General features: G+C 38.8%; 1 protein-coding gene across 2 annotated transcripts in view; it reads right to left on the reverse strand.

The window, feature by feature from the left end:
- Positions 1-1,580: 1,580 nt before the first annotated feature.
- The window catches only part of ESR1 (estrogen receptor 1), a 175,992-nt gene continuing 163,760 nt past the window's right edge, over positions 1,581-13,812 (reverse strand). For both annotated transcript variants that reach the window (XM_054822184.1, XM_054822185.1), the window contains 2 exons: positions 8,144-8,327; positions 1,581-6,735 (listed from right to left, as the gene is read on the reverse strand). In XM_054822184.1, the coding sequence (XP_054678159.1) occupies positions 6,504-6,735; positions 8,144-8,327 (416 nt within the window). In that variant the 3' untranslated portion in view covers positions 1,581-6,503. The remainder of the gene's footprint in view (positions 6,736-8,143; positions 8,328-13,812) is intronic.

A 13,812-nucleotide genomic window follows, 5' to 3' on the forward strand; every position in this document is an offset into this window, starting at 1 on the left:
GTTGCCCAGGGAGGTAGTAGAGTCTCCTTTTGTGACTATTCAAAACTTGATTGGACATGGCCCTGAGCAACGTTCTGTAGGTGACTCAGCCCTGATCCAGGAATCGGACCAGACAATCTCTGGAAGTGCTTTCCCAGCTCAGCCATACTGTGATACCGTGTCGTCACGTTGTACTCGAGAAAGAGATGGGCAAAAGACTGACTAACCTCAGGTATTGTGCAATCCTTTGCCCAAATTGTTACGATTCTCAAAGATATAAATATGCTTAGACTTTAGCTGTTCCGTTTTTAATTTGTATAAAGCTATCGAATGTTGCCAGACTTAGAGTCAGTATTGAAAACTATTTTATTATTTTGACCACATGTACATGTGCAATTAGTTCATATTACTCTGGTTCACCCTTCAAGGCCAAAGTAGCAACTCTCGGTCAAGCTCTTTGTCATGAAAGCATGTTGCAAAACAGCTACATGATTTGGAGCCATTGCTCAGTTCTGCTCAGCACTTGCAAATCCCACCAGTCCCCAACTTACTGTTGGAGTCTGAATTGGCTATTTGCTTTCATGTTTGACAAGCTCAATGGTGAAATTTCACATGGACAAAGTGTATTTGCTGTCTTGTCTTAATCATTGAGATGATAGTTAGAATTAAGGTAATAATCTTACAATTTTTTCCTTCTAAGTTATGTACAGTGAAACATAGAATAAAAACAAAGACCTTTTATGTACATATTCATGTTGGAAAAGAGAAGAACCTAGGAGCCAATAGTCCCACTCAGAACCAGCACAGCACAGAAAATATAGATGAAAAAAATCAATATAGGGACTATATTCGCTCTATATTACTGATAGATATATATCTACAAGTATTTAAATACCTACATATGTATGTAAATGCTATAGATTACTGGTTTGACTCTTTGCAAGACTAAACATAAATTTGAGAGTATTTTACAGGATAGGGTTAAGTTCAAAGTGGTTTTGTGTCAATAAAAGTATCTTTCATTTCTTTTCATCCCCTTCCTGACAACTTAGTCAAGACGATTTTTTTCCTTGAGGATTATCTTTCACTCGGGAAAAATTGCTATTTTGCTTGATATTAGCTAACTCATGGTAAGTGGCAGACAAACTACGGAAGGCTAAATTCACACAATTTGTCACTTCCACCATAATCTGTTTCATAAGCCAAAACAAGGAACATAAAGCATATGAAATGCTAAGCATGTTAAAACATGTAAAGTCCTAAGTACTTATGTGACTTCCCTGATATCATTAGGAACACTAGAGACTAGACCTAACACATTGTTGACTTGAGGTACGGCCACTCTCTGATGCCTTTTGGGAAAGGTGGAGAAACTAGTTAAGAAACACTTTTCACTTCAATGCATAGAAACAGACACATTCTGTTTCTGTAAAAAATAGTGCGTACCGTTTTACTGGCTACTGGAAAACAATAAGCAGAGAAGCATATTTTTTAAACTACGTAAAAGATAACTAATGGAACAAAGTGCTCTGGTTAATTCTTTATTTTCAACATCAAATACATTGACAAAAATCTTGCACCAATCAGTTAGCCTACCGGATTTTTCACTGAGACTCTTTTTTAGAACATTTTTAGGTGCAAAACAAGGAAAAAAAAAAAAACCTCACCAAAACAAAGACATCAATAATTTTATACGCATCAGTGAAAGAACAGAATACTTCACCAAATACATTATGGCAGCTGAGCCTATACCAAAGAAAAGACTTTCCATTGAGAGACTACATAGTGCACACAAAAGCATTAGTTTTATAGTATATACAATAAGGTGATACATAAAGTGGCTTGTTAATGCGAGTCTCGTGACCAGCAGTCTATCCCTTCATTTTCCAGTGGGCAATTTCTGAAGAAACAGACTTCGAATTATAGGCACACAGGAGTACAGAGCATACTAATTTGCAAGATGGCAGCATATACATTTTTTAATTTTTTTTTTGTTTCTTTAGGCACATTTGAATACAAAAGATTTATTTTTTTTAGATTTCTTTTTTTTTTAACACAGTGCAAAACCGAATACCCTTATGGGCAACAATCACTTTGAAAACAACTTTCAGGCTATAAGGCTATCTACATTTGAAAGCTGAAAGGCAATCACGAGTAGAAAGGGTAGGACATTAGTATTAGGGAAATATTAATTTAAAATTCTCCGATCGATTTGGGATTATGCTATAGTTGCAGGTGACAGCAAAGACTGGTTTATATTAGGATACCGTCGTTAACATGACCCTTCTTTTACATGTGTTGAATTTCTATCTGTAAAGCTATATTACGGTTGTAGATAGCATTGAAAATAGCCATCTCTTTATTCAAAGTTAGATACGCACTTCACGTAAGTTCAGCTGACAATACTTTATATACAAAACCCCACTAGCTTTAGGTTGGGCTGCATTCTAATTTTAAAGCAGGATATTATATACACAAGAGAGGCTTACTGTGTTCCTGCCAAAGCCTGTGATAAGACTCAGGCCCTAGTGAGGCAGAATTTTTTGCTGGTAGTTCGTTTCATTTTAAAGATTTGGCACAACTCTTAAGGAATCAGTCAGCATCAATTAGAATGGATGGAGGCTCCAATACAAACCCTGGCTTGGATGAAGGGGGTGGTTTGGGTTTTCTTTCTTTTTCCTTTTTTTTCAATTTAAAGTCCAGTCACCTGCTGACAGTCCTTGCAATATCCTTGGGAGCTCAGTTCAGAATCTTTCTTTAATTATATTTTTAAAATTATTAAACCCCTCAGTGTACAGAATGAGAAAAATCATCAACAGATGTCACTGAAGCATAATAGTAAATTTACCACACACACACACACCAAGAAACTCTCATTAAATTATTTTACCCCAGCACAAATCCTACTGCCCCAACTGGGAATTTTACCTGAGACAAATTCTGCAACATCGAGACATGGCTCGAACCACTACAAACCAGAGCAGCTTTCACATATTGTTGGAAACTCAGACATGACTAAGTGCTACAGATCACCCTATGTCCTCTCCTGCCTCCCAAGCTTTTTGTAATAATTCAGTAACAACCATATTCTCAAGCAAAGCAAGTTCATCTGATCTATTTCTGTTTGACTTGTGCTGGTATTACATTGCCTACATTTCTAGGGGTTTTTTTTGTTTTTTGATTACTTTTTTTTAAAAAAAATCCACATATAAACATTATAAAATAATTCTTTCATTAGCTGTCCAGAGACATCACTATGAATGTTTTGGTAAAAGCATAATTAGCTGCCTTGAACAGTTTTCTTTCAAATTTATTTTTTTTTATATGCTATATATTTTTACTTAATATCCAGCACCAGGTATGCAGGTAGTACTGGTTTGTCAGCTGCAAATATAAAGTATATATGTATATATATACACACACATAAAATAGCATCCTGTGAAATAACAATTACCAAATGTGAGGCACAACTGTTTGCATACACGAGAGAATAGTTCAGAATTACATATGAAAAAGTTGCCATTTTTGTACCATAGACTTTGTTTATTCAATTGAATAGCTACATTCAGCTGTCTGATATGTGGACAATCATCTTTCTAGATAACTATGGGAAGGTTACTATATTCTTTAAGGTGCTTCTTCAATTAAAATCTCCTGAACAAGTTACTGGCACAGATCCTGAAACTGCCCCAAGGTAAATGAACGTGTTACTGGGAATCACTGTTTTTCTTTCTTGGGCGCCTTTCACTGTTGTCACCACAATCATGGGAGGATTGGTTGAATCTAAATTACTTCCTTGCAAGGACTGAGCCTAGGAAAGCATTCATAATTAAGATTGTGAGCTGACTAATTATTCTTTATGTTCCAAGACACATTATGATACCAGTCTGCCTGGCGCATACCACTTCAAATCACACTCATCCCACTTCACCGGGAAAACCTCTAGAGTGTAGTGGTACTTGCCCTATGTAAGTACCATCAGAATCTGACCCTCCGTGGTGAATTGCTCTCCATGAACTACTCTTTTCTTTCCTCTAGGTCGAATTTACACCTGAATCAATGTAATGAACTGTTCTGGGACATAAGAAGGGAGGCATTCATTTAAACCAATTTGCTTTGCAGCTTATGAGCTTGATCTGTGTGTTCCATCATACAGAACACCAAGTTGCACGTACAGTAGTTAAAGAGCAACTCTAATGCACACTGGGCTACAAGTGAACGATGATGGTCTAAGCACATAAGTGTAACTACAGGGATACCTGTGCTTCTTTCAGATCTTAGCCTGCACTCATTTCAGGGCATTCGTGATTTTTCTAACACATTCGAAAACCAGCTACTAAACAAAACAAAATGTGCATTTTCTTTCAAGGCATTCAGGAGCCCTCCAAAAGCCCTTAGGTAGCAAATTTGCACGCACGCGCGCGCACACACACACTCTTACTGAATACACAAAAAGACAAATCCTTCAGTACATTCAGAAACACATGACACAATAATATGCATCAATAAAAGGCCCGTTAACTTACAGTGACTGCTTCACATGTTTAGGCTTGCACAGTTTTCAAGGAATCTTCTCAAACGTAGGTAACATCTAGCTTTAGACATTTAAACTGCGCGTATCCTCACATATGTACATGAAACTGTTATAGACATCATTATGTACATTTACTAAAGAAGCAAATACTTGACTTGGAGCACAAACTTGTCCTATGCCTTACTGCCTTCACACTTGCTGTGTAACTCAATCTCACTGCACACAGACTCTGCTTGTGTAACAGGGAGTGTAATTAGACATAGGCACTCCTGTACGGCATTAGTGGCACTATTTCCTATATTTAGTTACTACAGGATATTCCAATCAACATAACCTAACATAAAGGTTTCAACTATAGCAGTAAAAGAAGCATCCCTGAACCCTTCTCTAGCACGGTGGCCAGCTGCTGTGGAGCAGTCTACACACGTGCTATGAAATGTCCTTATTGGCAGGGTGGTCGCTTCCAACCAGCTATTGGAATAGTCCCTGGTCCGTGCTAACGCCCAGACTGCACCTGTAAACCCAAAGTGCAGATAGCACAGGCAAAGTATCATTAGACTAATAAAATATCCCTGTCATATGTAATAATCACATTCCAGTAGCCAGCAACGCACTCTGACACTTAATTTTCTAGCACAGAGGCAGTTAAACAGCAGCACCAACTCCTACTTTGAATAGCACATAGTATAGACTTCTTCAGTCTCCTTCACGACTCGATATCAGTGGACCTTTTGTATATTTACAGTTGGTCTGAAGAATCTGACTAATCCATATGTAAAACAGTCACACACATGCATGGAGAAAGCCAGATTTATCTTCCTGGACGTGCAGTCCCAGAGTCTTTACCATGTCTGAGGCTCATTGCCCAGTTCTGGTGTCACAGGTGAGCTGGCTCTTAACAGCGATTTCTGAGCATGCCCCAAGGAGAGCCAAAGCAAGCCAAGGCAACGCAAAGCCTACTGCTCTGGCTGTGATGCGAGCGCTCCCATACACGGCTGAGCCACGCTCGACTGAGTGGGATGGGACCATCCCACCCTGCTGTGCCAGCCTTGCACTGGCATCCTCACCCCTTGGTTTGTAGCACAACAAAGCAAAGGACGGGGGAGGATTTTTTTAGAAAATGGTGCTGGATCATGTGTGTGAAGGTTATTTAAGACCTGATGATTTTCATAATCATCTGATTTGATTTAAGAGTAATTATCTTTGTTATCCCTGTTTGCATGTTGCCCTTCATTTACACACGGCCAAGCAACCACACAATTTAGCTTTGTAGGATCAGACAAGACAAGGCACACGCAATGCAGTTCAGCTAGAGCATATGGTAAGGGGATGTAAAAGTTTGGTCAGTATGATCTTGAGAGGGAGTTGTCTGCTGATGTAAGCCAGCAAGGTAAAACAGTATTATTCTCAGACAGGGGTTCCTTTCTACTGTAGGAAGAAGAGAGGCAGGAATCTACCTAAACTACCAAGGCAGTCACTAGCAGTGCAGTTTCACTATGGCACACTAAGATGCAAATCAACTTTCCATTTACCCCTCCCAAAAAGTCATCCAGAATCTCTACCAAACTGCTTCAAAGTTTCAAGCAAGTAAAGGATTAAGCAAGCTCAGAATTTGGGATGGATCTCAACAAAGGCTACCACTTATGAAAATACCAATATGCATGAGTGGTACAGCCTATTAATTTATAGTAAAATGAATGTTCGGTTTAGATTAGGACTTACCCAACATACATGCAAAATTAAATAAAAACACTGTACATTTTAAGTCAAGTTAGCCTGATAATCCTTGCTGGCTGCCCGTAGCAATGAAATGTCTTCCATTTAGGATAAGCAATCAATTTAGGCAAGCGCTTGACAAACACTAAAACAGAAAATGCAGGTGACTGTCGTCATTGGAGTGTTTACATAGGTGGCACTATAGACAAAACGAAGCATGAGCTAGGTAGGACGCTGCTGGGATTGTCATACCATTATAAATGCTGATCTTTTTTTATATTGGATTCTGCATATTCTCCTCTTTGCCGTTTATATAAAAAGACTGCAAGGAATGAGATGAAGCTGATGCAGTTGTCAGCTGGCTCCGGTTCTCCTCTTCCATCGGTGCAGCACTCCTGGCTGCTGGGGTGTGCAGTCGATGAGCGTCCAGCATCTCCAGCAAGAGATCATAGAGTGGAACTACGTTTTTACACTTCATATTGTACAGGTGCTCCATTCCTTTGTTGCTGTGGGTTGCAACGAAACAACAGTTACTTTCCAAATATGCTAGGGGGAAAAAAAGCTATCAGCTAATAATATTTGTTAGGTTCATATAAATTCCACCTTGTACAAAACAACTAACTTAACAGTGCAGTTGCTGTATGCTCCTGCTACAGTTAGCAGAAGACGGCACCTTCAAAGAACATTTCAGACTACCCATGGGCAAGTTGCCTTCTAAAGGTGGCTCTCCTGCTCTCCTTTGCCTAAAAGGTAGCCTAGAGCACGTGGACTCCTAATTTAGGCACTGTGACTAAGTGGATGGGATGAATCTTGGCTTTCCCATAATAAAACCTACAATATCAGATTTTTTTTCCTAGAAAATAACCTCAGCCAATTTGTTAGCAAATGCTCACTTGTAACAGTATCCATTCACAAAACTACGGAAACAATAATTAACTTCACTGTGCATCTGGAACTTCCTTAATTGTACAAAGTCTTCTTAAGGAAAAAAAAAAAAAAGATGATTAACATGAAAACAAAGAAACTCAACCAAAAGACACAAGTGAAAAACCACATGCACGCACTCCTTGACTTTTTCCTGAAGACCTGTATATCTGCCCAGGAGGTAAAAAAACATGTTTCAGCTTTAGTAGCTATGATGTGGTGCTTACTCTAATTTTAATTTTATTTACTGAAATATTGAAAATTAAAATCTGTGTAACAACATCTCTTGTCCCTACATAAAAATAAAATCTATGATATATCTTCATATAGACTTGTTATGTTGTTAACACTCCAGCCACTGAGCAGCTACCTTAAGAGGTAATTACATGTGGAAGAATCATTGCTGCGACAACTAACGAAGTGCCTCAGACATCTCACCTCTAATTAGCAAAGGCCAAAGTCCTCTAGATTGGGATTCAGTAGATCTGCATTTATCCTCAACCATAAAATACACATAATGATCCTAATCTCGTTTCTAAAGTGATTTGCAATCAAGCCGCTTGTGACAAGTGGCTACATAAAAGTGATAGTTTCATTAAAATCTTATCTTATAGGACACTAAAGTTTTCAGAACTAGGCTACTGCTACGTTAGTATTCTACTTGGTACTTTTCAAACAGAATACAAGATGCACATAACATCAAAAGTAGGTACCGCTTACAGCACTATCAATACAAGAAGCAAAGAAAAAGAAAACTAGAAGAAACAAATAGGGAAAACATTTATTCCTTTCACGCCATAATCCAATGTACTCTTTTGCACACACGTTCCATACATTGTTATGGAAAGCAGACATATATCATTTTTTTTTTATAACAGCTCTACACACAGTTTGCACTCTCAGCTGTGAAGGAAAAGTGTGCGTGTGCATTTGTGAAACCTCCCTTGCACAGGACTAGTGCAGGAGGGCTGACTGCGTGCTTGCTCTCACCTCATGTGTCTGATGTGGGAGAGGATGAGGAGGAGCTGAGCCAGTCGTCTGTGTTGCTGCTGCAGAGAAAGACCCGACTTAGCCATTAAGTGTATCAGAGTGTCTGTGATTTTGTCCAGTACGCGGTGAATATAGTCTCTCTCTTCCAGAGATTTCAAGGTGCTGGAAAGAAAAGTGTACACACCTGGAGCAGGAAGGAGAAAGAAAACAAACCACAGACAAAAATTACTTTGATGGAGTCAGACTTGCCCAAGTTACACCTTGTGGCTGGCCTCTTTGGCTGTGTTAAACCATGGGAGTTGAGTGTGTGCAAGCCCTCCTGCTTGCCAGCCAGGTCACCGCTTTGAATGACCCTGGAGCTTGGATTTGGTCATTGTGGGCCAAGTAGGAGGAGGAAGATGAGGCCTCTTCCCCACACGGTCTGGGCCGGGTGGCAGGTGACACCTGCAGCCTGCAGCTAGACCTACCCATAGGCTGCACGCTTCTCTCAGTCACTTGGCTCCGAAACCTTGAGGAGATGCTGTTGCCCCTTGAGAGCTCTGCAGTACTTACTGACCAGCCCAGGCCTTCGGCAGTTTTTGCTATTTTCTCTGCTGTTTAATGTTTGATTTTTGGTGATTTGCTAGTCAGTCTAGAACAGGATGTTACCACAAAACATGTAAAGAAAATCAGGGCTTGTGTGCATAATCCAACAGAACCCATAATATTTTGCCGTGCATCTGAGCAGTCGGGGAAACTGAGGGGTTTTTACCGTCTTCTTGGCATACCTCACCTCCTCATATCATCTCGGTACTTCATGGACCTGACACTTAGAACTACTGTAACCTGCAAGTAGGTTTTATCACTTTGGGTCTTCTGTACTAAAAACAAATATAAATTTCTGTTTGCGAATGTCAGTGTGAGTGTCTCTGAGAGAAAGGGCGAGTGAGAGAGACTGCTTTAAAAAAAAACAAAGGATAATTCAAACACAGCACAACTTCTGAAAACCATCAGTCAGAGCTCTTAGTTTTAGTAATGAATATTACTTCAAATTTTATATAGATAGTTAGTACAATGGCCTCTTTTCTCAGAAAGCTTTATATTATTATTATTATTATTATTATTATTATTATTATTATTATTATTATTTTTACCGAAATGAATTCACCAGAAAGAAACAGCTCCCAGGGCTTTTCTCAGCTGAATGGCTCTTAACCACCCTCACATACGCCCACTGACTTTATATACCACGTTGTATAGCTTAGCAGGTACCTGTAGGGGCAAGATTCTTAAATATTACTGACAAAACACAGCTCGTCAGAAGGAAACATTAGTCTTATAAACCCAGAATGCCTCCAGAGTGGCCTACTTCAGCCAAAGGATGCTATTGTACCCTTGTAGCAATACCCCTTAGTTTCATAAATTTGAAACCAGCAAAAGAAAAATATCTGTTAGGAGGAACTGTTTCTCATCTAGGTCTAGTCCAGAAGCTATTAAAAAGTATAAATCAAAAAAAGCACTCCCCCCAAAAATATAGAGACTTTAGGCAATCGCCAGTCAATAACTGCCAAGAAAAATGACGTTTGGTTTTTCTTTCTGCCCTGCTGGTGATTGCTCCTGCCCCAGGCTAATGACCAGAAATTTCCCCAAAAGAAATGCTAGCTATCCATCACACTCATACACACGAGCAAAATTTTGGAACAAGAGCGCAGAAAATTGCCTTAACAAAGTGAAATTTAACAGTCTCAAAGGTCTTGCCAAGCTCTGAAGCTGAAAGCAAGCCTAAATTGAATAGCTACCAGGTTGTTTTCCAGCTCTCTCTGTAGGTCAGTATTGTAAAATATAATAGGAGTGAGAACAGACAAAGCACCACCCTGCAAATAAGTAAAGCCTACCGGTCCGTGCCCATAACACAAAGCTATGCACAAACCCTCGGGGACTGCAGTGCTACCATGCCAGCTGTTGGCATATAGTTGTATGAGTTTATATGTGCCATTTTATATAGTGACATATTTTTGCATATTACTGTAGAGGAGAATGCCCTCTACATCTTTTTCGTCACAATAAACCCCAGTTTAAAACATCTTGACATTTAGAGTTCAGGCTCACAACACAAAACCCAAGGCTCTTCTCCTTCCACCGAGCCCCATTGCTCTGTATCTGTAGCAAACCAGGCTGAGCGATGAGCAAATTCAGCTCTGTACCATACACTCATGTGCCAGCCCCAAAACAAAGAAATAAATAAAAAGCACAATTTAACAGGAACTGAAAAAAAATCAGGAGAAAAGAATAACAATCAGTCACATAGAACGATGTATCAGGAGGTCTACAGGATGCATAAAATCAGCTAAATCTTTCCATCTCTGTGGTCTAACCAGCTAACTACTTGGGTAAATCAGCTGCTAAGGCAGACGTGACCTACATCTTTGTCTCCAGAATAAAAGCCTGTTGCTTTGCCACATAGCACCACTCCTCTTTTCAGATACACTCAAAAGTAAAACATCTGGCATCATGTTGCTCTTTCATGTTTCTAATACTTATTTTCCAGTGTTAAGAAACAGCCCTTTATTATTGAGCTGAATGTGTTTTTTGAAAATACAAATTTGCTTTTTAGCCGAAAGATTTATTGCTGCAGCTTTAGAGGGGCACCTTCTGGTTTGTTATTTAGCTAGAGACAATGCTGTCCTTGTGGTTGTAGACATGCTGTCACCTTGATACCTCAGGAAAAATCTGAAAGTAGCGTAAATGTATATTTTGCCTTATAAACAAAACCTTCCATCTTTTCCACTTGCACTGAGTGAAACAAAAAAAAATTCACTTGCATTTTGCCCAAGACCACATAGAAAAGGTGTGTAAAGATGTTAAATAGCCTTGAAAGATGCCAAAAAAAGAGAAAATAAATGTCCAACAAAAGCAATAAACAGCATTGCCTCATGTGAAGAGACTAACAGATGTCCAAGGATTTAATAAAGAAATGTTTGCGAACACTCAGTGAATTAAATCCACACAAAGCTTTAGAATGCAAATGGAGACTGCTTTTAGGTATGAAATGTAGCATAATTAGTGCAATTTGCTTAACTACTCCACTTGTTTGAATACTTTTGAGATCAGCTGGTTTAGTCATATGCATATATAATACAGATAGCACAAGGGCCAAAACCTGGTTGTGTGTTTATCTGCTGTTTCTTTAGCAGAAGATTTGTGTATGTGCAATCATAGAAAAAAAAAAATCACATTAAGGGAGGCTTGGAGGTCATCTAGTTCAACCCCCTGGTGAAACAGCAGTAACTTGAGGGTTAGGTCAAGCTGCCCAGAGCTTTGTCCAGCTGAGTTTTGAGTATCTCCAAGGATGGAGATCTTTCTGGCCAACCTGTTTCAGTGCTTAACCTCTCTCACTGGCAAGACTTTTTATTCTGTTCATCTAATCAAGATCTCCCTTGCTGTGGTTTGTCTCCACTGCAGCTCGTCCTTTCCTCTGGCATCAGAGGAGTCTGGCTCTTGCTTCTCCATAACCTGTTCACCAGCTACCGGAGGACTGCAGTTAGACCCTCCCTTAGCCTTCCCTTTTCCAGAATGAACAAAGCCAGCTCTCTCAGCCTCTCCTCATACATCATGTACGCCGCGTGCTTCAGAGCTCATAATATTTCATGTGTGTCCAAGACTTTACCTAAAGGATGCTGACTATATTCTGTGAAGAAAAGCATCTCCAGAAGACATTTTAGAGTGTCTATGCCAAACACTTACACAGCTATTACACATACCCTGAATTATGCTACTTAGCTATCTCTGTAATGCAGTCTAGCCTCCTAATTTGGGCATCTAAAGGACCTGACAGTCAGAAACTCGTGTCCACACTCCCATTGCCTAGCAGTTAACTCCTCAGACAGTAATAAAATTAGTTGTTATAGGAATGCAAAAACTTTATGCATAAAGGCAATTACAAGCAATACAGACATACATTCTGTGTCCATATATACATACACATTCAGTTTACAGCGTACTCAGATATACTGCAATAAGTGCAGCATGCAAGCCAGAGTATGACGCTCTCCATAACAATGGTATAAATTGCTTTCATCATGAATCTGTAACAGCTCAATCCAAACCATGCCCTCTGATCTATCACTGTCAAGGCTCTTGTAAAAACGCCAAACTTCTGAGCAGCTATAAACTTTCATTTAATGTAAAAAAAAAAACAAACCCACACCCAAAATCAGATCACTCATCAGATCATCAGATCAACTCTGACCTTCTACCACACAGACCACGCTGATTCGAACCTGCTGAATAAGAACCTTGAAGGAATGAAGATCTAATATCTTCTAGCCTCACTCAGTGGTCCCATCTCTTTTATGCACAGAAGGAAATTTGCCTCTGATTGTCACTAACTTCAGTTGCTTTTTTTTTTTTCTTTTTGCAATTTGTCCATAGAGGAATCTTGAAACAAAAAAATCCCATTAACAAAGTGAGATGTGCTTTTGAAGGATAGCTGGTGATGTCTAACAGAGCTTCTTCTAAATAACAAATTTAGTTTTCTGGATAAATATTAAATACAGCAGTGGCACAAAAACTCTCAACAGTATGGCTTGAAGTCTTCATGTTCAAGACATGAACATCTAATGTGTTTTAGTCAAACTTCCAATTCTATTTTTTTTTCCTAATTCTAATTCAATATTTCTATAAATCAATTACACATTCTAGATTTATTTAAGAAGGTAATTACATTTGAACATATTAGCTAAAAATCTGGAGGAGCATCACTTTTCAGGAAGAACATTTAACTCTAGGAAATGTTCTGTTATAATTATCAGGACAATAAAAGGGAAATAAAACGTCAAACAGTAATTACAATTGTCACACCATGGCATCCAAGATAAAAACAACAGCCTTTCATTCCTAATATTCCAGGTGCTTGCTGCAGATGTCACTTTTTGGTAATTGGTGACAATCACAACAAAACCTGAATTACATTAATATCTCATAGAACATAAATAAAATATTTTATATTTGATTGTATAAATATATAATTTTGCTTGCACTTTTTCTTTCAGTAGACTAGGTCCAAGTTTCCATAAAGGAAGAAGTGCCTGATCAATCAAGTCAAGTCTGCTGTGTTTAGAGTTAGCCTTTGGTGGGAATTACCTGAATTTGTATTTCATGCAACTTGGGTAAATAATCTGTTAGACCATCGGATAAAAAGAACATGCAGCCCTCCACAAGTGTTTTGTCTAGAGGTTGACATCATCTACGTGTTCAAACACAACAGGAAAAGGGGAGAACAAGTGGGTAAATCCTCAGCGTCAGGAAACTCTGGCATCTTTAGTCATTAGGTAACAACTCAGCAGAGACTTAAGTCTAAAATTTTGACTTTGGTGCCTACCTTATTTATTATTTTAGACCTCTATCACCTCACTGAGAACACTGTGGGCCTCATTTCTGCATTTAAAAATAAATTGTCTGGAGTTTTTTCTCATTGCAAACAGAAAAGGATCCTCTGGTGTGCAACAGAAATTTTCTGTCACATGTGTCAACTTGAATTTGCTTATTTCAATCACCTCATGCAGAATTCAAGTCAGCTAACCGTAAGTATTTAAATCTATACCTACACTTGTTATCTAGTCACCTTTTTTTGAAATGTACTTCAGAATGAGTTTTACAGCCTAAAAATACTTATTTCATCAAATATAAAG

The sequence above is a fragment of the Grus americana genome, chromosome 3 (assembly GCF_028858705.1).
Source record: "Grus americana isolate bGruAme1 chromosome 3, bGruAme1.mat, whole genome shotgun sequence".
In the NCBI taxonomy this organism is placed as follows: domain Eukaryota; kingdom Metazoa; phylum Chordata; class Aves; order Gruiformes; family Gruidae; genus Grus; species Grus americana.